The sequence below is a fragment of the Nerophis ophidion genome, linkage group LG17 (genome assembly GCF_033978795.1).
Source record: "Nerophis ophidion isolate RoL-2023_Sa linkage group LG17, RoL_Noph_v1.0, whole genome shotgun sequence".
In the NCBI taxonomy this organism is placed as follows: domain Eukaryota; kingdom Metazoa; phylum Chordata; class Actinopteri; order Syngnathiformes; family Syngnathidae; genus Nerophis; species Nerophis ophidion.
This window is the reverse complement of record NC_084627.1, coordinates 41,543,995-41,570,409: the sequence shown is the minus strand read 5'-3', so window position 1 is coordinate 41,570,409 and position 26,415 is coordinate 41,543,995. Positions and strand designations below refer to the sequence as shown.

General features: G+C 42.0%; 1 protein-coding gene across 1 annotated transcript in view; it reads left to right on the top strand.

The window, feature by feature from the left end:
• grin3a (glutamate receptor, ionotropic, N-methyl-D-aspartate 3A) overlaps window positions 1-26,415 on the top strand; it is a 117,162-nt gene that overhangs the window by 29,624 nt on the left and 61,123 nt on the right. Inside the window, exon 2 of the mRNA XM_061876978.1 lies at window positions 433-1,139. Coding sequence (XP_061732962.1) covers window positions 433-1,139 — 707 coding nt within the window. The remainder of the gene's footprint in view (window positions 1-432; window positions 1,140-26,415) is intronic.

The following is a 26,415-nucleotide window of genomic DNA, read 5'->3' as shown; positions in this document are numbered from 1 at the left end:
GGTGCAACTTGAATCTCTCCCTGTTAGTATTGTCACACCCTCCGACAACACACCGACGAGGCATGATGTCTCCAAGGTTCCAAAAAATAGTCGAAAAAACGGAAAATAACAGAGCTGAGACCCAATGTTTACAATGGGTTGAAAATGAAAACGGCGGCTGTATTACCTCGGCGACGTCACATTCTGACATCATCCCCTCCAGAGCGATAAACAGAAAGGCGTTTAATTCGCCAAAATTCACCCATTTAGAGTTCGAAAATCGGTTACAAAAATACATGTTTTTTTTTCTGCAACATCAAGGTATAGATTGACGCTTGCATAGGTTTGGTGATAATGTTCCCCTTTAGTCCCCCTGCCTCACCTGCACCGTATTGTACCTTTTTCTTCCGCTGACTATTGCATCTAAAAAGTCAACCGTTCTCTTTGGAACAGAATCCTCTTCATTTCCAAATGGCCATGCAGACCGTGGAGGCCCCGGCATCTCGTCTTCTCTACTCCCTGCTGATGCTGAACGGCTGGTGGGACATCAGTGTCCTTCTCTGCCAGGAGTGGGACGTTAGGGATTTTTTGTCCCTCATCAAGAATAACACCCGTTTCCACCTGGGTGCTTTTGTCAACTTGACCGCATCAACCTCAGCGCCATCTTCACCAACCTCAGCTGGAGCGTTAGGTGTGGTCACAGGTGCAGAAACCTCATCATTTTCCCACCATTTGTCCTCGTCTTCGGATTCTGCCTCCTCCACTAAAGTGGACCTTCATCAGGCTCTCATGCGGCAGTTGGAGGCCCTAAGAGAACCTTCCTCCACAAAAGGAGTGGTGACGTTCGGCTGTGATATCCGGGAGGTGCGGCGCCTGTGGACTCTGGCCACTCGGATGACTTTGCCGGAATTCCACTGGATTTTGGGGGATAGCCAGAATGTGGCTGAGTTGAGAACAGAGGGTTTACCCCTGGGGCTGCTGGCTCACGGTGTCATGGCGTCCCATACTCTGGATCACTATGTACATGACTCCCTGGAGCTGGTGGCACGGGCTGTGGGAAGTGCAGCCCAAGTAAAACCGGCCCTGGCGCTAATTCCTGGAACTACAAATTGTATGGACGTACAGCAAAACAATGGAAGCTCAGGGGAATACTTGACAAGGTAAGGAATTACATCCATCTAAATGACGTTTTTTCTCTACTAAAACATTTAAATTGCACATGTTGTTGTTTATCACAAAAGCGTGTTAAACAGAATTGGCCGGATTCTACTGCTGGGTCAATTCTCCCGTCCAAAGGCAAAACCTAGTAACTCACTTCTAGCTGATTTTGAGAAAACAAAGGAAAACCAATCTATTTTGATGCTGTCTTACAAAGATCTACAAAGTCATCAAACGTATAGACGTTTTCTTGAGCTTTCATTTTCTTGCCGATTGAGCCATGGATTGAATCTGCTCTCATGAACGTGTGCCCTTTCTCCAGATATTTTATCACAATCTCGGGTGGGCCCCATTCTGCGTTTGCAAAGAGCCTAATGTGCCAGTTTTTTTTTTGACCTCGACAGTTATCTGCCCAAAAGAGTATGCAAGGGGAAGAAACAAGAACAATACATTTAATGAAGGTGCTTGCAACGTCCTGGGATAATCTTCCAAATATCCCCTCGTGCCATAATATCACATAATCAGGTTGACCGTCGGCCCCCATTCGTGCAAATGTCTCATTAAAGACAATAAGGCGACTGACAAAGAAGCTCCGATTGGTCCCTTGAGATACTAGGTTTTTGTGTTGTATCTACACGGTTATGTGGTAGTTGCTAGGTAGCAGCTTACTTACGGAACAAATTACAATATCGCATACATTAATGTAAAGCATATCACCTAGGAACTCCAAAATTATTATCAGCTCAGTTTTGACCAAAATTGAGTTACTGGGTTTTGCCTTTGGACGGGAGAATACTTGCCAGGATTCATTTGTGGAGCGGGAACAGGTCGTTTATTTCATGATAAACAATACATATATCACACATTCACTTAATAATAGAACCACTGCATAAACTGAACAGTCACACCTGAAAAAAATGTTTGTGATCCGAGTGCAGTGGTCGGCAAACCGCGGCTCCGGAGCCGCATGCGGCTCTTTGATCACTCTGATGTGGCTCAGCTGCTAAGTTGCCGACTCCAACGATTATCCCGGGAGGTTCCGTATTTTAATGCATCTCTCAAAAATCACCCGGGGATAACATTCTCCAATTTTCACCTGGACTTCAATATTGAGGGTGTGCAGTGATGGTAATTCCTTTAACCCCTCTACAACATGTCGTCATGCCCGCTTTTACACCACGCGATCTGTGTGGGGACTGGTCACAATTTATATTCAGCCTCTGTTAAAACATGTAAGTAACTGCAATGCATAGTTAGTCAACAGCCATACAGGTTACACTGAGGGTTGTAATATAAACAACTTTCACACTCTTACTAATATGCGCCACACTGTGAACCCACACCACACAAGAATGACGAACACATTTCGGGATAACATCGGCACTGTGGGACGGCATAGCTCGGTTGGTAGAGTGGCCGTGCCAGCAGCTTGAGGGTTGCAGGTTCGAGTCCCGCTTCTGCCATCCTAGTCACTGCAGTTGTGTCCTTGGGCAAGACACTTTACCTACCTGCTCCCAGTGCCACCCACACTGGTTTAAAATGTAACTCCGATATTGGGTTTCACTATGTAAAGCGCTTTGAGTCACTAGAGAAAAGCGCTGTATAAATATAATTCACTTCACTTCACACAACAGAACAAATACCCAGAATCCCATGCATCCCTAATTCTTCCGGACTATATTATATACCCCCGCTAGCACCAAACCCTGCCCACAGACCCCGCCCACCTCTGAGGGACGCACAGAGTGTGTGGGGGGATTTAGTGTTAGCGGGGGTGTATAATGTAGCCCGGAAGAGTAGGGATGCATGGGATTCTGGGTATTCGTTATTTTGTGTTTATGTTGTGTTACAGTGCCGATGTCTCCTGAAATGTGTTTGTCATTCTTGTTTGGTGTGGGTTCACAGTGTGGCGCATATTAATAACAGTGTTAAAGTTGTTTAAACGGGCACTCTCAGTGTGACCTGTATGGCTGTTAAAAAAGTAGGCCTTACAATTGTTAGTGTGTGTCTACAGAAGCCTCATACGACATGTGACTGGGCTGGCAAGCTGATTGAATGTCTTGTAGAGGCGCTAAAGGCAGCGCCTTCATAGCATGCCCTTATTATTGTTAATCGAGGAAAATCCAGCAAACATTCGCGAGAATAGTTGAGCTGTCCTTCGGTAGTCTCTTGGAGTTTTGCCAAGTGTGATGCTGTCAAGCGGCATTCATATAAAATTTGCGGGCCCCACCATCATTAAATGTTCATATTATGGTGCGGGCCGCGTGTCTGAGACCCCTGGTTTATACATAGCACAAAGTAAAAGAAACTCTGTATGCAGTGTTATTTAATTTTGAATTTCTAAAAAACTTTTGTGGCTCCCATTGTTTTCTTTATTTTGTGAAACGGGTCAAAATGGCGCTTTGAGTGGTAAAGGTTGCCGACCCCTGCTAGTGGAATGTATACGTTCTTACCCTGGGTGAGGTAATAACACAGTTGTCTAGTTAATGGTGAGAAAGTACCATTGATTGAAACCCTTGAAGCAAATGATCTTGGCTATTTTCTTGAACTAACTAGACTTGGCCACAATGCTCTTTAGTGCTTGGCAGGGACATACCGCTGGAGCAATGGACTGTTTACACCTTTTTAACAGCTCACTTAAATTGGAAGAAGCCCCTTGTGGTACCCAGAACACTTTAGGACAAAGGCTACTCAATGGAGCAACAAAATAAACAGCCTTGTTCATTAGCCTTGGCTGTCACAGTGTCTGTTTTAAAAGCAAGTGGGAACACATACGGTAGCAACAAACTAGTCTCTATTGAGCACCTTTCTTTAAACATTTTGGGGTTTTGCATGAACTCTAATCAGTAGAAAATATTTTCTAGTTGTTATGATATTCATTGTATGACTTAGCTGGGTTTGATTTGTAAAAAACAACAGTTTGTGTTCAATCACGTCTGCTACAGTATGTCTGTGAAGAGCATAGTGGAATTTTTTTAGAGTGTTGTTTTTAGCCAACTTTTCCAGCTTAAAACGAAATATACTCTAGAACAGGGGTCGGGAACCTTTTTGGCTGAGAGAGCCATGAAAGCCAAATATTTTAAAATGTATTTCCGTGAAGAGCCATATCATATTTTTTAACACTGAATACAACTAAATGTGTGCATTTTTTTAAGTAAAACCAACATTTTTAGAGTAGAATGAGTAATTATTTTTAATAACATTGTTATTTCTTGAACAGGTGCGGTAAAAACGGATGGATGGATTAAAATGCATGAGAATGTTTTATATTTTGAACGTTATTTTTAACATCGTGATTACCAGCGGAATTATTCATTACTCATCGTGTTAATGGGTCATGAATCTTTTTGGCAGAGAGAGCCATGAAAGCCAAATATTTAAAAAATGTATTCCCGTGGGAGCCATATTATATTTTTTAACACTGAATACAACTAAATGCGTGCATTTTTTAAGTAAAACCAACATTTTTAGAATATAATAAGTCCAATTCTTTTTAATAACATTGTTATTTCTTGAACAGATGCGGTAGGAAATGGATGGATGGATTAAAATAAATTAGAATGTTTTATATTTTGAACGTTATTTTTCACATCGTGATTACCAGCGGAATTATTCATTACTTATCGTGTTAAGCAATGTCAGCTAAGATTTATCTGAGAGCCACATGCAGTCATCAAAAGAGCCATATGGCTCTAGAGCCATCCATATGTTCCCCACCCCAGCTCTAGAACATGGGTGTCAAACTCTGGCCCGCGGGCCAAATTTGGCCCTCCGTGTAATTTAATGTTGCCTTTGAGGCAATATCAAATTAACATTAGAGCTGGCCCACCGCATTCACCGCTAAAACTTTTACTTGCCAACCCTTCCGATTTTCCCGGAAGACTCCCAAAGTTCAGTGCCCCTCCCAAATTTCATCCCGGACAACAATATTGGGGGTGGGCCTTAAAGGCATTGCCTTCGGCGTTCTCTACAACCTGTCGCCACATCCACTTTTCCTCTATACAAACAGCGTGCCGTCCCTGTCACATAATATATGCGGCTTATACACTCACTCAAGTGAATGCAAGGCATACTTTGTCAACAGCCATACAGGTCACACTGAGGGTGGCCGTATAAACAACTTTAACACTGTTACAAATATATGCGCCACACTGTGAACCCACACCAAACAAGAATGACAAACACATTTCGGGAGAACATCCGCACCGTAACACAACATAAGCACAACAGAACAAATACCCAGAATCGCTTGCAGCACTAACTCTTCCGGGAAGCTACAATAAACAACCCCCGCTATCACCAAACCCCGTCCACCTCAACCCCACCGCCGAAAAGAGGCATTCAATTTGTATTTAAATTTTGATATGCCATTGATATTTTTTGATTATTATTATTTGAAGCCCGATTTTGCATGTCACTATAAAGTTATATAAGCCTTGCTTGTTCAATATTCAATGCAAAACTTGTTTGAGTCCCTATTAAAAGGTTAATTTGTTCAACCTCGGTTCACGGCTTTGTTCAGTTTTAAATGTTGGCCCGCTCTGTATTTGAGTTCGACACCCCTGGTCTAGACACTATGATGGCTAAGGTGAGGCAGGCTATGACGCACCTCATCCTATCCCTGCCCACACACACACAATGTCATCGTTTAAGACCCCCAAATAATTGGCCTTAACACATTTGCAAAAAGTAAGTAAAAAAAAAAGAAAATTAAAATAAATACATTCAGAAGTATAAACAACCTTTTTCTGTCACTTTTCTTAGTTTTCTTTGCTTATACACTCACTCAAGTGAATGCAAGGCATACTTGGTCAACAGCCATACAGGTCACACTGAGGGTGGCCGTATAAACAACTTTAACACTGTTACAAATATGCGCCACACTGTGAACAAGAATGACAAACACATTTCGGGAGAACATCCACACCGTAACACAACATAAACACAACAGAACAAATACCCGGAAGCCCTTGCAGCACTAACTCTTCCGGGAAGCTACAATACACAATCCCCGCTATCACCAAACCCCGTCCACCTCAACCCCGCCGCCGAAATGAGGCATTCAATTTTTATTTACATTTTGATATGCCATTGATATTTTTTTATTATTATTATTATTTGAAACTCGATTGTGCATGTCACTATAAAGTTATATAAGCCCTGCTTGTTCAATATTCAATACAAAACTTGTTTGAGTCCCTATTAAAAGGTTAATTTGTTCAACCTCGGCTCACGGCTTTGTTCAGTTTTAAATGTTGGCCCACTCTGTATTTGAGTTTGACACCCCTGGCCTAGACACTATGATGGCTAAGGTGAGGCAGGCTATGACGCACCTAACCTTATCCCTGCCCACACACACACACAATGTCATCGTTTAAGACCCCTAAATAATTGGCCTTAACACATTTGCAAAAAGTAAGTAAAAAAAAAAATAAATAAAAATAAATACATTCAGAAATGTAAACAACCTTTTTCTGACACTTTTCTTAGTTTTCTTTGCTTATACACTCACTCAAGTGAATGCAAGGCATACTTGGTCAACAGCCATACAGGTCACACTGAGGTTGGCCGTATAAACAACTTTAACACTGTTACAAATATGCGCCACACTGTGAACCCACACCAAACAAGAATGACAAACACATTTCGGGAGAACATCCACACCGTAACACAACATAAACACAACAGAACAAATACCCGGAAGCCCTTGCAGCACTAACTCTTCCGGGAAGCTACAATACACAATCCCCGCTATCACCAAACCCCGTCCCAACTCAAACCCGCCGCCGAAAAGAGGCATTCAATTTTTATTTCAATTTTGATATGCCATTGATATTTTTTGATTATTATTATTATTTGAAACTCGATTGTGCATGTCACTATAAAGTTATACAAGCCTTGCTTGTTCAATATTCAATGCAAAACTTATTTGGGTCCCTATTAAAAGGTTAATTTGTTCCAACCTCGGCCCGCGGCTTTGTTCGGTTTTAAATTTTGGCCCACTCTGTATTTGAGTTTGACACCCCTGCTCTAGAACTACAAAGGTACTCTTTCCATTCCAATGTTGTTTTTCAGCTGATCTTGGTAGATGGAGCTCAGTCCGTGCCAATTCCAAGTCTGGTTGGACATCATTCATCTTGCAGTGTGCTCAGGCAAACCTGATTGGTTGGTTTCAAGCGGCAATTCGATCATCGGTTGCATTTCTGGTCCGTCGCAAATTGCGAACTACGGGGGCAAACAAGGGCAAACGAGCAGCGACCTCCGGACTGCTCGGCTCAGTGTTGGGACATGTTGAAAAAACGACTAAGAAAAGTGACAGAAAAAAGGTTGTTTATACTTCTGAATGTGTTTATTTTTATTTTCATTTTTTTTACTTACGTTTTGCAAATGTGTTAAGGCCAATTATTTGGGGGTCTTAAACGATGACATTGTGTGTGTGTGTGGGCAGGGATAGGGTTAGGTGCGTTATAGCCTGCCTCACCTTAGCCATCATAGTGTCTAGACCAGGGGTGTCAAACTCAAATACAGAGCGGGCCAACATTTAAAACTGAACAAAGCCGTGGGCCGAGGTTGGAACAAATTAACCTTTTAATCGGGACTCAAACACGTTTTGCATTGAATATTGACCAAGCAAGACTTATATAGCTTTATAGTGACAGGCAAAATCGGGTTTCAAATAATAATAATTAAAAAATATCAATGGCATATCAAATAAAATAAAAATACAAATTGAATGCCTCTTCGGCGGCGGGTTTGAGTTGGGGCGGGGTTTGGTGGTAGCGGGGGTTGTATATTGTAGCTTCCCGGAAGAGTTAGTGATGAAAGGGCTTCTGGGTATTTGTTCGGTTGTGTTTATGTTGTGTTACGGTGCGGATGTTCTCCCAAAATGTGTTTGTCATTCTTGTTTGCTGTGGGTTCACAGTGTGGTGCATATTTGTAACAGTGTTAACCTTGTTTATACGGCCACCCTCAGTGTGACCTGTATGGCTGTTGACCAAGTATGCCTTGCATACACTTGTGTGTGTGTATGAGCCCCATATATTATGTGAGTGGGCCGGCACGCTGCTTGTATGGAGGAAAAGCGCACAAGGCGACATGTAGAGAACGCCAAAGGCAGTGTTTTACGGCCCACCCCCGATATTTTCCGGGTAGAAATCGGGAGAAATTCTGGAGGGGTACTGAACTTCGGGAGTCTCCCGGGAAAATTGGGAGGGTTGACTAGTATGAGTATTAGCAGTGAATGCGGTGTTACCGCGGCGGGCCAGCTCTAATGGTAATATGTGATTACCTCAAGGGCCAAATGAAATTACACGGCGGGCCAGAGTTTGACACACATGGTCGAGGCAACCTTCAAATTTTCATCTTAAATCAAGGCAAATACACTTAGGAAAAAGCTTTTGTTTCGCTGTTAGCATTTCTTCTCACAAGCATTCACAGATATCTTCTTGCTGTATTTGAAAGACACTATGTGTTGTGATCCACTGCCCGGATTGTATTGTGATTTGGATTTTTGGGTCTGTTTGTGTTTTCTGTTAGTTTGGACTCCCTTTGTTATTGCTTGTGCACCTGTGAGTTAGTTTGGTCACCATGGTAACGTATTATTTTCACCTGCTGTGTGGAGTTTGCATGTTCTCCCCGTGAATGCGTGGGTTCCCTCCGGGTACTCCGGCTTCCTCCCACTTCCAAAGACATGCACCTGGGGATAGGCTGATTGGCAACACTAAATTGGCCCTAGTGTGTGAATGTTGTCTGTCTATCTGTGTTGGCCCTGCGATGAGGTGGCGACTTGTCCAGGGTGTACCCCGCCTTCCGCCCGATTGTAGCTGAGATAGACGCCAGCGACCCCCCCAAAAAATAAATAAATGGGAATAAGCGGTAGAAAATGGATGGATGGATGCCGTGTGTTCCAGATGCACACCTGTTTTTGTGATTACCGTCTTGATTTAAGCCTGCCTCCTTCGTTCATTCCGTCTGGCTTCGTAGTTTGCGACACGCAACAAGTGACGACTTTGGTTCCCTGTCCTGTTTAAGCTAGCTTCCATGCTAAGGCCTTTTGTATCTTCTAGCTCCCATGAGCTATTTTTCCAAGATGGCGCTGCTGTAGTGGCAGCTGTTGGCAGGAGCTCTGTGCTCTTGTGTCATCCTTTTGTGTTTCCCTCTTGTTTTCATGTGTTATTATTAGGGCTGGGCAACAATTAAAAAATGTAATCGAAGTTAATCGCACTATTTCTCGGATTAATCGCGATTAAATGCATTGTATGGGCAAAGCCCAATAATGAATTCAAAAGTAGTGTGTAGTGCACCTTATTAGTGATTCCTAGAGCCCAAAAAAAGTCTGCGGGCTATAGAGCGTTTTCCGTTCGGGCTCCAGTACTCTGGAATGCCCTTCCGGTAACAGTTCGAGATGCTACCTCAGTAGAAGCAATTAAGTCTCACCTTAAAACTCATCTGTATACTCTAGCCTTTAAATAGACCTCCTTTTTAGACCAGTTGATCTGCCGCTTCTTTTCTTTCTCCTATGTCCCCCCCTCCCTTGTGGAGGGGGTCCGGTCCGATGACCATGGATGAAGTACTGGCTGTCCAGAGTCGAGACCCAGGATGGGCAGCTCGTCGGGACCCAGGATGGACCGCTCGCCTGTATCGGTTGGGGACATCTCTACGCTGCTGATCCGCCTCCGCTTGAGATGGTTTCCTGTGGACGGGACTCTCACTGCTGTCTTGGATCCGCTTGAACAGAACTCTCGCGGCTGTGTTGGAGCCACTATGGATTGAACTTTCACAGTATCATGTTAGACCCGCTCGACATCCATTGCTTTCGGTCCCCTAGAGGGGGGGGGGGGTTGCCCACATCTGAGGTCCTCTCCAAGGTTTCTCATAGTCAGCATTGTCACTGGCGTCCCACTGGATGTGAATTCTCCCTGCCCACTGGGTGTGAGTTTTCCTTGCCCTTTTGTGGGTTCTTCCGAGGATGTTGTAGTCGTAATGATTTGTGCAGTCCTTTGAGACATTTGTGATTTGGGGCTATATAAATAAACATTGATTGATTGATTGATTGACTGATTGGAATATTCTCCCACATGAACAAAAGCGCAAAAACATTTGTTGTGCAAACACAATTTAAATCAGTCCTTGTTAAACAGTAGCAGTTAAATAGCATATTTTATGAAAATCAACTCAAAAAATGTAAATACAAACATTTAAGCTTATTGCCACTGCCAGGGTATTTAAGTTATCCTGTTTGTTATGGAAAATAGATATAATCTACATACAAATTCCTGAGCCACAATCATAACATCTGAACAGGCAATTTCTGAGGTAACAGAAAACCTATATTATAGGTAGTGGGCTGTTTTGGGGAATTTTTGATCAAATTTTCCGTAGTAGCAATATTAATAATGTTGTGTTTATTCTGCGTGGTGCACTTAAAATAATTATGACCATATCTAGGAATTGATATGATGGGATTGTTTGCTTGGTGCTTTGATAAACTGAACGCATATACATGGTACTATATTGTGATGTTATGAGCCAGGGAATAAAAGATCTACCCTACCCAGCATGCAACAGGAGTGACGAGCATGCGCGGTAGCCCGGTATAGGTTGTGTCGCCATGACGGCATCTTGTATGTTGTGATATGCACGCTCTGAAAGTAAACGTTAAGAACTCAGCCAACACTCCTCGTCTGCATTATTCATAAATAGACAGACAACACACATACTCCGCTGCTTCACAGGCCGCTGGATGTAGCCGGCAAAGTATTCCCATGCTAGCTAGCCGGTCTAGCAAGCACGCGTCATTCAGTCCAAAACGGCCCAATCTATCCACATCCAGGATTGTCTGGCGGTCGTAAGTGATCCCGGAGTGACCACGCTGTAAGCCAGCCATGAAATTTGCAGAATTGTCCGGTATTTTTGCCAAATGTTCCATCTTTACCAAGAGCCCCTCGACGTCGGGCGACGCCTTCTTGTTAAGAAAAGGCGTTAACAAAATAAAAGCATGTAAACAACATACGCAAATGTGTGATAAAATAATTGTCGGCGTTAATAGATTGATGAGTTAACTCATAATTAACGCATTAATTTGCCCACCCCTAGTTATTATATATATATTTTTTGCCTTTTGGTCCGGGACCCTTTGATTACTGTGTGACAAGGTACTTTCGTGACATTTGCGGTGCTTTTTTGTGGACTTCTGGATCTGCCTCCCGGGAGCCTTTTGGCCATGGAGACCAGCTGCTGGGTGTCTGCCACACCGGAGTCGGTTTGAAGGGACTGGAGGAGATGCAGATGAGGGGACAGGGCTGGGGAGCTAGCACTGAGCGCTGGGACGGAGAGGCTTTGCGGTGTCTTGGCTGGGTGAGCAGGTGTCGGACACCTCAGTCTCCTTGGACGTATCATCGCTCATCCATGCGGACTGGACACTGGTCGAGAGTGGATTCGGCTGTCTTGGTTGCTTTGTTGGGTCTGCTCCTGTCTCTGGCCATGCTCCCTCCACCCCAACGGACGATGGCGTGGAACACCGCAGAGGCCACCACAGTGGATATGTTTCTTTTACTTTTTATTCATAGCTGTATGTAGAAGTGTCTGGTTGTATCTGCTGCTTTAATGTCTTTAATGTCCTTTGATGTTTGATGTTTCCCTCTTCAATCAATCAATGTTTACTTATATAGCCCTAAATCACTAGTGTCTCAAAGGGCTGCACAAACCACAACACAAACCACCACGACATCCTCGGTAGGCCCACATAAGGGCAAGGAAAACTCACACCCAGTGGGACATCGGTGACAATGATGACTATGAGAACCTTGGAGAGGACGAAAGCAACGGATGTCGAGCGGGTCTAACATAATACTGTGAAAGTTAAATCCATAATGGATCCAACACAGTCGCGAGAGTCCAGTCCAAAGCGGATCCAACACAGAAGCGAGAGTCCCGTTCACAGCAGAGCCAGCAGGAAACCATCCCAAGCGGAGGCGGATCAGCAGCGCAGAGATGTCCCCAGCCGATACACAGGCAAGCAGTACATGGCCACCGGATCGGACCGGACCCCCTCCACAAGGGAGAGTGGGACATAGGAGAAAAAGAAAAGAAACGGCAGATCAACTGGTCTAAAATGGGAGTCTATTTAAAGGCTAGAGTATACAAATGAGTTTTAAGGTTAGACTTAAATGCTTCTATTGAGGTGGCATCTCGAACTGTTACCGGGAGGGCATTCCAGAGTACTGGAGCCCGAAATGAAAACGCTCTATAGCCCGCAGACTTTTTTTGGGCTTTGGGAATCACTAATAAGCCGGAGTCCTTTGAACGCAGATTTCCTGCTGGGTCATATGGTACAATACAATCGGCAAGATAGGATGGAGCTAGACCGTGTACACTCTTACACACATGTAAGAGGGATGTGTACTATGGCTATGAGTTGTTTTTTTCCCTCGGCCTCAGTCTGCAGCCCCTCTCCAGGGCCCAGGCTAAGACCGATTTTTTTATTTTATTTTAATCTTCTATTTTTTTTCTCCCATTCCCCCATCTTGTTTACCTGTATCTCATCTTTTTTATAAGGGGCGCTGGAAGCCGGCAGACCAGTCAGCGATCCTGTTCTGTCTCCCAGTAATGTTTGTTTGATCTTGAATGGGATTGTGCTGAAAATTGTAATTTTCCTGGCGGAATAAATAAAGTACTATCTATCTATCTATCTGTCTATGCTAGCTCTGTTGTTTTGCCTTTTTTACTTTCAGCAAGTTTTTCTTTTTCATAGTCTGTTTTATTCTTAAACAAATCACTCGTTCTTACCTTCACGCCGTGTCCAGAGCCTGACTGCATATCTGAGAGAACGAACCCCCATCAAAATGCGACCCAATGGTCACACTACGGACACTTTCAGGATCTAAGTGGGACACAAATATAGAGTGATGTGGGATCGCTTCAGTCGTAAGCTTTGACTTTCTGTCACGGGCGATTAAATGGTACGATGTTAGCCGGACTTTAAAAGCCCAGTTGAATAAATGATACAGAGCATGATCAGCTGCAGCGCCTACGCACTTGGCAGAGGTCATTAGATGTTAATAGGATACGGATGGTAGATGGCAGGGAACGTGATTGGTCTAACAGGTCAAAGCTGATGCCGCATAATAAAAAAACAATATTTGCGCAGGAAATTGGTGGAATGCTTCAAACCATAAATCGAAATATCAAAGCTAGGTAAAAGAAGAAAGCAGCAGTTTGGATGCAGATTATTAATTTATTTTTGTTTTCTCACTAGTCTTAAACAACTGCAAAGACTCAATTATTACCGTAAAAGTACATTAGGTTTATTACACTCCATCAGTATTGTAATCCTCACTCCACTTTCCATCCCTTTGACGAAGCAGGATCACATGCAGTACTCAAAGTCTTCCTTCCCTGCTGTGATTCACCTTAAAACCACTGAATCAGCAGCAGAGCCGTCGTCTCAGGTGGGGGGAATTAAGCTTGTTCCAACATCACTCTCTTTGTAGAAGCTTATGAATTATTGATTAGTCTCTCACTGATTTACATATCAGTAGGCAAAGAACAGTTAGTGACACCTGAAATCTTAATGTCGCGGTCCAAAATCCGACAGAAATAAGATTTAGACAGTCAGAACACATCATAAAAGCCTACATTCATCTGCATTTATGTACTGCAAATCATTTTCAACCCATATTCAGTAGAATATACTACAAAGACAACATATTTGATGTTCAAACTTATAAACATTTTTTTTTTGTGCAAACAATCATTAACTTTAGAAATTGATGCCAGCAACACGTGACAAAGAAGTTGGGAAAGGTGGCAATAAATACTGATCAAGTTGAGGAATGCTCATCAAACACTTATTTGGAACATCCCACAGGTGTGCAGGCTAATTGGGAACAGGTGGGTGCCATGATTGGGTATAAAAGTAGCTTCCATGAAATGTTACGTAATTCACAAACAAGGATGGGGTGAGGGTCACCGATTTGTAAGCAAATTGTCAAACAGTTTTAGAACAACATTTCTCAACGAGCTATTGCAAGGAATTTAGGGATTTTACCATCTACGGTCCGTAAAATCATCAAAAGGTTCAGATTATCTGGAGAAATCATTGCACGTGAGCTATATTACAGACCTTTGATCCCTCAAGCCGTACTGCATAAAAAAAAAATCTGACATCAGTGTGTAAAGGATATCACCACATGGGCTCAGAAACACTTCATAAAACCACTGTCAGTAACAACAGTCGGCTGCTACATCTGTAAGTGCAAGTTAAAACTCTTCTATGCAAAGCAAAACCCATTTGTCAACAACACCAAGTAACGCCGCCGGCTTGGCTGGGCTAGAGCCCATCTAAGATGGACTGAAGTAAAGTGGAAAAGTGTTCTGTGGTCTGAAGAGTCCACATTTCCAATTATATTTGGAAACTGTGGACGTGGTGTCCTCCAGAAATAGAGGAAAATAACCATCCGGATCGTTATAGGCGCAAAGTTCAAAAGCCAGCATCTGTGATGGTATGGGGGTATATTAGTGCCCAAGGCATGGGTAACTTACACATCTGTGAAGGCACCATTTGTGCTGAATGGTCCATACAGGTTTTGGAGCAACATTTGTTATCATCCAAGCAACGTTATCATGGACGCCCCTAATTATTTCAGCAAAACAATACCAAGCAACGAGTTACAACAGTGTGGTTTTGTAGTAAAAGAGTGCGGGTACTTTCTATGGGTACATGTCTCCCATAGAAAATGTGTGGCGCATTATGAAGCGTAAAATACGACAGTCGAGACCCCGGACTGTTGAACGACTGAAGCTCTACATAAAACAAGAATGGGAAAGAATTCCACTTTCAAAGCTTCAACAATTAGTTTCCTCAGTTCCCAAACATTTATTGAATGTTGTTAAAAGAAAAGGTGATGTAACACAGTGGTGAACATGCCCTTTCCCAACTACTTTGGCACGTGTTGCAGCCATCAAATTCTAAGTTAATTATTATTTGCAAAAAAAAAACAAAGTTTATGAGTTTGAACATCAGATATCTTGTATTTGTAGTGCATTCAACTGAAAATGGGTTGAAAATGATTTGCAAATCATTGTATTCCGTTTATATTTACATCTAACACAATTTCCCAACTCATATGGAAACGGGGTTTGTATTAAGTTCTTTAAAAAGTCAGATTCCCCTGGTCAGTACAAATTCCAAGTCCCCTGCTAAAGGCCAGCTGAGGAGACCCTCTGGGGGCACCGCACTGTAGCTGAAGAAAGGTCGGGCCCCAGTTAGGAGTCGCAACCGGGTGTTGCCGACACGCCCGCACCTCCTTATCAAGCAGAGGCAACACATTCCGCTCAAAAGATTCAACAGAACAGCCGATTGCTGCTGGCGCTGCTAACTGCTAAAGCTACCAAATATACCAGGGGTGTCCAAACTTTTTCCACAGAGGGCCGCACACGGAAAAATTTAAGCTTGCGGGGGCCATTTTGATATTTTCTTTTTCAAGCCATAACAAAATATATGGATTTTTTTTTTTATCCTTAGGGCTCCTGGGGAGCATAGAGGGTCTCAGTCACTAAAATGTTAAAAATAAGTCAAATTATTATTATTATTTTTTTAATATAATGCTTACAGTAAATCTCTATATCAACTTGAGGTTGATATAAAGTAAAACAAATAAAGTTTTATGCCTTTTCTGTCAAAGACAACTTTGTTTTTATAGTAAAACTGAAATATGCAGTATTTAGATATATAGATAGTACTTTATTGATTCCTCTTGGAGAGTTCCTTTATTCAGCAATTAAAGCCCTCAAAGATCAATAATGCAGGACACCATTGATTTTAATTGTTTAATATTTTTGAGTAATCACAGTGAAAAGTTAAATAAAAGCCTACTAAATATATTTGAGATCCAAAAGGTTCCCCACTCATAAAGTGATACATTTTTATTTATTTATTTTTATTTTTTACTTTTAACGCTTATATTTCAAGAACAACTTCCAATATATCTGACGATTTTAAGTTCGAACTATTATTTTGTTTGTTTTATGCTCGTTTGTCAAAACTTTGTTTTTATATGGCAACCACACAAGATATGCAATATTTTCTCCACATAAAACATTTTAAAGTGATAATAATAAGTAATAATTCATTATAACATAGATTTTTTTGTCATTTTTTTTTGAGCAATGGAAAAAAAAAGAAAATAAAGAAAAAAGGAAAAAAAAATGGATTTCACCTCATTCCACTTTTTTTAAATGTTTTTTTAAATTTCTGCAATACTATCAATTTTGCAATTTTTGCAGAATGTGTAGCGGGCCGGTAAACGATTAGCTGCACGCCGCAAATGGCCCCCGGGCCGCACTTTGGACACCCCTGAAATATACCTCAGCTAAAACCCTGGCTGAAGTCAAACGTCACTTGGCAACAGACTCCGCCTTTTAAAGGCACACACGTACATATCCGAACTGCATAGGAAATATGTTTAAAGTTGTTTTTAAAAAAAGGAATTAATTAGTTTCCCCTCGTAATTATTAAGGAGTCATTTCATGAATTAAGAATTTGATCAACTTTGAAAGTCAATTTAAACCCAAGATGCAGCAAGATGCTCATTTTACCTCATCTAAATAGGTTTGTGTGATGAAAGATACAACCATCCCATCAGTCGACTAAACAGTGAGAGCGAACAGTAAGTTACTGTTTTGCTATGTTTCGTGCTACATGGAGGTTTAGTGTTTAGCTACAGCTTAGCAGCCACGTTCTAAAACTTTTAGCTCATCCTCTGCATATTTAGGTTGAAACTTGTATTTGCTGAATCATTTATGCCAAAGTCATCGTTTGCTCTCACAAAGTCTACCTTGATTAGTTTGTTAGTTTCTAAAGCTAGTCCCTGCTCCTTTCATCTCAAAATAACAGATTGTTTTGTTATCTTTTCAATGGTCTTCTGCAAATATACAAAAAGTTGAACATTTCCATGGCGATATGTCTGTGCTGAAAAAGATACAGGAGTGTTTTGATTGACAGTTTGTCAAATATAGAGATACACATATAAAATGTAGTCATTTTATGTACAGCAATAATTTGTGGTCATGTAAAAGTCATTGTGACGGTCGCTTGCTGTCGTCGCTCAGGTTCAGTGGGCCACCCAGGAAGGACATGTTTTCAAACAGGTTTGACTCTTTTATTTTTTCAAATAAAGCTTGTCTTTAGTGTAGGTCGGATCACTTTGCAGCTGTTCTTTTCCACTGATCGCTCACGGTCCGCTCTTTCAGCCGCCGTCGTCTTTGTCTTCCTCTCTAGCTCGCTCTCTGTCGCTCTTCATCTGCTCCTGCAGGCTCTCCAACTCTTTGCTCGATCTCTCCTCCTTCTCCCCTTTCATACAGCAGGAGTAGATTAATTAATTGTGTGCCGGTGTGTGTGCCACGCACCTGATTTAGATTGTGTCGGCGTCGCTCCCAGCAAGCCCCGCCTCTCCGCTCCGCCGCATCCTCCGCCTCCTTGCCGCCATCTTGGGCAGGGCTGCAGCGTGCCCTGCCCCGCCGTCGGCCCGTTGGCTCCGCCTCTCCACAGTCATAAATCAATAAGGTCATCAATAAAACATGGCAAGTGATGACCTCTGTGTTAACATCACATTCATGCCACAATGCTCTGAAAAAAGACAGGTTAGAATATTAATGACCTTGGTCCGTAAATGTACATGAAATATTTGTCGAGTTAATAATGAATGAGCCCAGTAATACAGGATGTGTTCTTTTCTTCTTAATCATTTAGAGCGTCGTTCACAAGCAATGTTTTCAAACTCGTACAACCTTGTCACTTATTGATGTTTGTGCACTTTTATTTTCCGACTTATTAGTGTAAAAGGTGAATATTTGCAGCAACTGCAAGGTGTATTTTCGGACCTATCAGTTCTCCATTATTGACATATATTACAGTATGTATTAGACAATAAATGCACCTACAATACATGCTTCTATACCCAGTAAAGTACAGCAACATGCAATTCCAAATAGATCAGTATCCTGTAAAACCAATAACACAGTAATTTAATTTTACAACTCGATAGAGACGATACAATATAAATTATATGAATTCTGATAATGATAAGAGATTTTGATATCATATCAGCGTTTTTTGGTGATAAAGCATGTCGCTGACACATTTTAGCTGTCATCAGCACATTTGACAGGAAGAAGCTTCAAAGAAAACGTAATGTAGCGTCTTTGCAGCATGCGCGGCTAATGTCCCTCCACAGTGCCAAGCCACTTATAATCACTAATCCAGGGGTCACCAACCTTTTTGAAACCAAGAGCTACTTATTGGGTACTGATTAATGCAAAGGGCTACCAGTTTGATACACACTTAAATAAATTGCCATAAATAGCCAATTTGCTCAATTTACCTTTAATAAATAAATCGATATATTTAAAAAAATGTGTTTTTCTGTCTGTCATTCCGTCGTACATTTTTTTTCCTTTTACGGAAGGTTTTTTGTAGAGAATGAATGATGAAAAAACACTTAATTTAACGGTTTAAAAGAGGTGAAAACAGGAAAAAAAAAAAAGAAAATTACATTTTGAAACATAGTTTATCTTCAATTTCGACTCTTTGAAATTCAAAATTCAACCGGAAAAAATGAAGACAAAAACTAGCTAATTCGAATCTTTCTGATATAGTTAAAAAAAATGTTTATGGAACATTATTAGTAATTTTTCCTGATTAAAATTAATTTTTGAATTTTGATGACATGTTTTAAATAGGTTAAAATCCAATTTGCTGTCCCTAATGCAATGACTAACTAGCAAATTGCGGTGTTGACATGTTGTTTGTTGGTATTTATTCAAGTCAATCAGAGCTCGGGTGAAAGACCCTGACTAGTACAAAGATGCATTCAGTTGACTTCCCAGGTGTGATAACATGGAAAATTATATTTCTTTGCTGCGTGAAAGTTGTTTGATGGCTTGGCTTCATTGATCAGCGTTATTTTCAAAGTGCCATCATATCTTCTCCCGACCTTTCAGATGCTTTGTTGCAGCTGCATGCTTCCAGGTCACTGGGTGTGTGTGTGTGTGTGTGTGTGTGTGAACGACCTTTGCCGTCGTCGCTCGGGTTCAATGGACCACCCAGGAAGGACATGCTTTTGCGCAGATTTGACTTCTTTATTTTGCAATAAATCTGTCTGCAGCTCGGATCGCTTTTCAGTTCCTTCCTGCACTGCTCGCTCACGGTCCGCTCTTTCAGCCGCCGTCGTCGTTGTCCTCGTTTATGGCTCTCTGTTCCTCTTGCTGCTACCAGTTCTCCAACTCCTTCTGTCCAGATCTCTCCTCCTTCTCCCCTTTTATACAGCGTGATCTTGCTCGTAGCGTCGTTCCCGGCATGCCCCGCCTCTCCGCTCAGCCGCATTCTCAGACTCCTTGCCGTCATCTTGGGCAGTACTCCAGCGTGCCCTGCCCCGCCGTCGGACCGTTGGCTCGGCCTCTCCACAGTCCTGCATCGCTAGACGCAAGCCTGGCTTCCGACGGGCTGAGCCTTCTCACCCCTCCCTTTTTTGAAGAGCCGGGAAATGAAGACTGCCACCTGTCTACTCTTCATTTTCTTCCTCCATTTCGTCTTTGTCCTCTGGTGGTGAGGTTGCATCCTCGCCCTTTGCGTTGTGTGGTCCTCTTCAGTTTGCTAGTCAGCTACAAACATTTATTTTTCTTCTTCATCATCATCATCATGTTCTGATTCTTCATCTTCAACTCCATGTTCTGATTCATCCTCTATCATCTTCTTCTTCTTCTTCATCTTCATCGTCATGTTCTGATTCATCATCTTTTTCTTCTTCTTCATCTTCTTCGTCAGGTTCTGATTCATCATCTTCTTCTTCTTTTTCTTCTTCTTCAATTTCATCGTCATGTTCTAAGTCATCATCTTAATCATCTTCTTCTCCATCTTCGTCATCATCATCTGATTCATCGTCTTCTTCTTCTTCATCTGATTCATCTTAATCATCTTCTTCTCCATCTTCGTCATCATCATCTGATTCATCGTCTTCTTCTTCTTCATCTGATTCATCTTCATCATCTGATTCATCTTCTTCTTCATCATCTGATTCATCTTCTTTTTCTTCTTCGTCCCCCCCACCACCTCTTTCACTTCTTCTTCTTCTTCTTGTACTGCACACTCCACCGAGTTTGCATCTGTCTTCTCAGCAGGGGGCGCCTCCTCTGCACTGCTGTCTCCCTTTTTATGCTCCTCCGCTACTTCTTTGGGGGGGCCCCACGTTGGGCGCCAAATGTGAACGACCTTTGCCATCGTCGCTCAGGTTCAATGGACCACCCAGGAAGGACATGCTTTTGAGCAGGTTTGACTTCTTTATTTTGCAATAAATCTGTCCGCAGCTCGGATCGCTTTTCAGCTCTTTCCTCCACTGCTCGCTCACGGTCCCCTCTTTCGGTCGCTGTCGTCGTCATCCTCGTCTATGGCTCTCTGTTCATCTCGCTTCTCATTCGCTGTTGCCAGCTCTCCAACTCCTTCCATCCCGATCTCTCCTTCTTCTCACCTTTTATACAGCATGAAGAGATGAGTTAATTGTGTGCCGGTGTGCGAGCCACGCACCTAATCTTGCTCGTAGCGACGTTCCCGGCACGCCCGCCTCTCCGCTCAGCCGCATTCTCCGCCTCCTTGCCGCCATCTTGGGCCGGGCTCTAGCGAGCCCTGCCCCGCCGTCGGACCGTCGGCTCCGCCTCTCCACAGTGTGTGTGTATGTGTGTGTGTGTGTGTGTGTGTGCGTGCGTGCGTGCATGGTTGCGTGCATGCATGCGTGTGTGTGTGCGTGTGTGTGTGTGTGTGTGTGTTTGTGTGCGACGGACAAGACGGCACATCTTTTTCAGACCTTCATCTTGGGAATAAATATAGTCTGTTAGGTTAATATGATCACACATAGGACTGAGCCGATAATACGATATCAATATGTATCGCAATAACAACAATCGATACCATTGTAAATGCGCTCGATAAAATATTTGATATATTTATATATATTTTGCTCGGAAGAAACCAGAAACTGTGAAGCAAGATTCATTTCATGAAGTCACTCGTGTGTTGGGAACACACAAACAGGTCACTGAGCAGTGGGAGGGGCATGCTCACAATCCGAATGATTCTTTTCCTCTTTGGTCCACAGTTTCCAAAAACAATTTGAAATTTGGACTCGTCAGACCACAGAACACTTTTCAACTTAGCATCAGTCCATCTTAGATGAGCTCGGGCCCAGTCAAGCATTTCTGGGTGTTGTTGATAAATGGCTGGGGCTTTGCATAGTTGAGTGTTAACTTGCACTTACAGATGTAGCAACTAACTGTAGTTACTGAGAGTTGTTTTCTGAAGTGTTCCTGAGCTCATGTGGTGATATCCTTTATACACTGATGTCACTTTTTGATCAAAGGTCCATAATGTCATGGCTTACATGCAGTGATTTCTCTAGATTCTCTGAACCTTTTGATGATATCACGGAGCGTAGTGGGTGAAATCCCTCAATTCCTTGCAAAAGCTGCTTGAGAAATGTTGTTCTTAAACAATTTGCTCAGGCATTTGTTGACAAAGTGGTGACCCTCGACCCGTCTTTGTTTGTGAATGAGTGAGCATTTCATGGAAGCTGCTTTTATAGCCAATCATGGCACCCGCTTCTTCCCAATTAGCCTGTTCATCTGTGGGATGTTCCAAATAAGTCTTTGATGAGCACTCAACATCTTTCTCACTCTTTTTTGCCACTTGTGCCAGCTTTGTTGAAACATTTTGCAGATATCAAATTCCAAATGAGCTAATATTTGCAAAAAATAACAACATTTTTCAGTGTGAACATGAAATATCTTGTCTTTGCAGTCTATTCAATTGAATATTAGTTGAAAAGGATTTGTTGTATTCTCTTTTTATTTAGCATTTGCACAATGTGACAACCTCACTGCTTTTGGCTTTTGTGTGTAATATATATATTATATATATATATATATATATATATATATATATATATATATATATATATATATATATATATATATATATACGTCTTCATTATTACATTCAGCTTTTTTTTGCACTATTGACTAGGGATGCACAAAAATCCTGAAATACTCCCCAGGACTTGGTGTTGTGATGATTTCTCCAAAGATCCGGACTACCTCCTGATGTGCCTCAAATCTGATGCCAAAAGATCCGATTTGAAGCACTCAGGCTGGCAGCAATATTGAAATATTCAGAGTGTGTGACATGAGTGCAGATGTTGTGTTCCGGGCATACTTGCCAACCTTCAGACCTCCGATTTCGGAAGTTTGGGGGTGGGGGCTTGGTTAAGAGGAGAGGAGTATATTTACAACTAGAAAAGTGCAGATTTAAAACATGACATCAAAAATATATATATATTGTGAGAAATCATAAAGATGATCAGTGTTTCCACAAAGATAAATATCATTAATTATTAATAATAACATGGAGTTAAAGGTAAATTGAGCAAATTGGTTGATTCTGGCAATTTATTTAAGTGTGTATCAAACTGGTAGCCTTTCACATTAATCAGTACCCAATAAGTAGCTCTTGGTTTCAAAAAGGTTGGTGACCCCCTGCTGTAGATGTTACTATCACATATGCACGAGAGTCTGGAATGTTCCATTCCTCCCTAGCATGGCCCAAAGAGGTCAATCTTTGCTTCCTGAGGAAGATCTTCACTGCCAAGCACTTGGTAGTCCACTACTTCTTCCCGGAGGTTTTCCAGGTCCAATCGCAGCTGCGGCTTGGAACTTACAAGCGTATTTCTTCATCTTACTCGTCGTCGGCGTTGCCATGGCTTCATCTCCTTCGTTCTTCTGCTTCGTCTCCTTGTTGTGTGCGCAGTTGTGCACTACATTCTCTAAAAACCGTAGATGTTATTGTCACATATGCATGTACAGTAGATGGCCGTATTGTCTTGTTTAAGAGTGTCACAACATTGCTGTTTACGGCAGACGAACTGCTTTACGGTAGACGAAAATGTGACTGCTGTTGTTGTGTGTTGTTACTGCTCTGGGAGGACGTTAATGAAACTATCCAACATAAGAAACCAAGAACTCGCCCTCGATCATTCTACAGTTATAACGTCATTGGGCGGGCTCTCTGTTTATATTGTGGGAAAACGGACGTGAAAACAGGCTGTCGTCACATCTCTTAGGTCCGCATGGAGCTGGAGGGGGCGTGGCCTCCAGCTCCGCCTGAATTTAGGGAGACTTTTGGGAGAAAATTTGTCCCGGGAGGTTTTCAGGAGAGGCTTTGAATTTTAGGAGTCTCCCGGGAGGGTTGGCAAGTATGGTTGCGGGGTGAAGAGGGCCAGAGGACATCAATGGCTGAGTCCTCCATAATAAATGTTTCCTTCGTATTGAACAAGCTCGTGTAAATAAACACTTCCCTGTTAGCTCTGGGGGTGTAAGATTGTTTTCGATAAAACTTCCTTACTTGTGGATCTTCCGGCTCGGTGAGCACCAAGCTGACATGTCGGTGTGAACCAGACTTGATTGACCAGGCTGTCACTCTCCAGCTTCTTTTCAACGCCGTCAGTCTCCCTTTATGAATGACACAGGAAATAATCAAAACGTCATTTTATGTGGCGTGCAGGAGTCGTTTGCAGCGCCGACCCTGAAAAGAAAGTTACACTTTATTATGATTTGTGAACTTCGCTTGAGGTGGAATTGTGTTTTAAGGGCGACGCATCCTTCAGCGATGGCCATAAAAACAGCTTCAATGCAAATGGATGAAATGAAGCAGAAGATTATATTTGCACTAAAATTCCCTGAGCATTTACACTAAATATAAATCAGCTTAATGACATGGAACACCACAAAACCACAACTCGGAGTACATTTACCTCCATGAGAAAAGTCACCTAATGTCAGAAATATAGTATCCACTACAGTAGACACTTGATTTTGGTCTTTTATTTTGTAAGTTCCAGGTGCATTCTGCTGTTTTTAAGGACTTTCCGCGGAAAAAGCTACCGTATTTCCTTGAATTTCCGCCGGGTATATAGTATGCGCCTGACTAGAATTACTGCCGGGTCAAACTCGTTTCGCAAAATAATTAGTGCATGCTTAGCAATACCGTCGGTTTAGGATTAACGCCGGGTCAAACTTGTTTCGCAAAATAATTAGCATATGCTTAGATTTTCCGCCAGGTCAAACTCGTCACGTCATGAGTGACACTTCACCAGTCATCATTTTCAAAATGGAGGAGGCTGATTTCAATAATTTGAAATCAAATAAAGGGATAAAAATTAAGAGCTATTCAGTAGGATTTAAGGTCCAAGCTATTGAATATGCTAAAAAGAACAGTAAGCAGCTATGTTTTTTTAATATACCATAGCTGCGTGTGTCAAATATGAGTCATTATATGACTCCCGCCTCCTGGTGGTAGAGGGCGCTAGTGATCTTGAATTGAAATAATTAGCATATGCTTAGAATTTCCCCCAGGTCAAACTCGTCACGTCACGAGTGACACTTCACCTGTCATTATTTTCAAAATAGAGGAGGCTGGTTTCAATAATTTGAAATCAAATAAAGGGAAGAAGATTCAGAACTATTCAGGATGATTTAAGGTCCAAGCTATTGAATATGCTAAAAAGAACAGTAAGCAGCTATGTTTTTTTAATATACCGTAGCTGCGTGTGTCAAATATGAGTCATTAAATGACCCCCGCCTCCTGGTGGTAGAGGGCACTAGTGATCTTTCTTGCAACTACTCGGCTGCAGAAGAAGTGACAACAAGCAGAAAGAGTGAGCAGCGTTCGTTTATTTTTTCCTCTCGCTTGCACTTTTAACATGGAGGATTACATATCTAAAATAAAACAGTTTTCTAAACTGGACTTTCAATCGAAGCAGGAGGTAATAAAGGAAGATCTCCATCGAGACAGAGAGACTTTTAAAACTTAAGAAAGATAAGGAAGACTTCTATAAACAAGTTATCGATGATTTTGATCAGAAGGAACTGCGCATGGACTTCATTATAAGTAAAGGTAAGACCATAATAAAGTTTTTTTTATTAAATGTGCTTTTCATGATGGTATCCTCACATCACACTCAAATTTTTAAGCGCAGGCCAAAATTTACCGCATGCCTTTCGTAAGCGCCGGAGTGAGAAGAGGTTTTAAAATAATTAGCTCATGTTTGCCTTTACCGCATGCCTTTGATAAGGGCCGGAGTGAAAAGAGGTTTTAAATTAATTAGCGCCCCGGCGGCAATTCAAGGAAACACAGTAATCAAAAACCATCTCTATGACAGCACTTGAGTGTTTTTTTTTTTAAGATTCTGCTGCAAAAATACAAGTCTCTCACAAGTTTTTCAAAAGAACTGGCGGGTCACCAGTTGAGTAACCTAAATGATGACACAGAAAGGCCCTGTTGTGTTTATCAGGGGGGAGTTGACGGCACAGACTCACGGGGGCGGTAAAGCTTTATGTATTTTATTATGTATTTTACAATATATATAATAATCACCAATAATACTATAAATAAACTAGATAATGGAGTGTGATCAATATCAGGATTGTGTGGTGTTGGACTAGGTGTGGGAATTACATGAGCGTTTTACCATAGTGTTGAATTGAGAGGATATATAGATCGATAGATAGATAGATACATAGATAGATAGATAGATAGATAGATCGATAGATAGATAGATAGATAGATAGATAGATAGATAGATAGATAGATAGATAGATAGATAGATAGATAGATAGATAGATAGATAGATGGATGGATAGATAGATAGATAGATTGATAGATAGATAAATAGATAGTTATGTCTTTATTGCCATTGCACAAGTACAACAAAACTGTGTTTTCAGCACAAACCTGTTCAAGATTAGACAAACAAACAGTGTACAGGGTTACAGAACAAAAACGGTGATCGGTCGCCATAAGGCGCCCCGTAAAAGATGAGAAAAAGGTAAATGCTGGGGAAGGATGAGTAAAAAAATACAATCTAGACTGGGCTCCTAAGGGGGCCCAGTCTGGAGTGGGAAAAAAACCTCCATAGCAAAGCACATATACATATTACAATGTACATCTCGAGATATCTAGCAACAGAGGGAAGGGAGTTTGTGGTCATTATGGTAGGCCGCAGCTCTCAGGCGCTGAACATCCATTCATCACCCCTATGGGTAATGAATGGAAGGCTGTCCGTGGGACACAGAGATGGTGAGGTGTCAGAGGGCCGTGTCCAAGCAGGAGGTGGAAAATCCAAAAGAGCCAACCAAAGAACCAGAGGGGAACAACGGGGGATCACAGGAGAACATGGG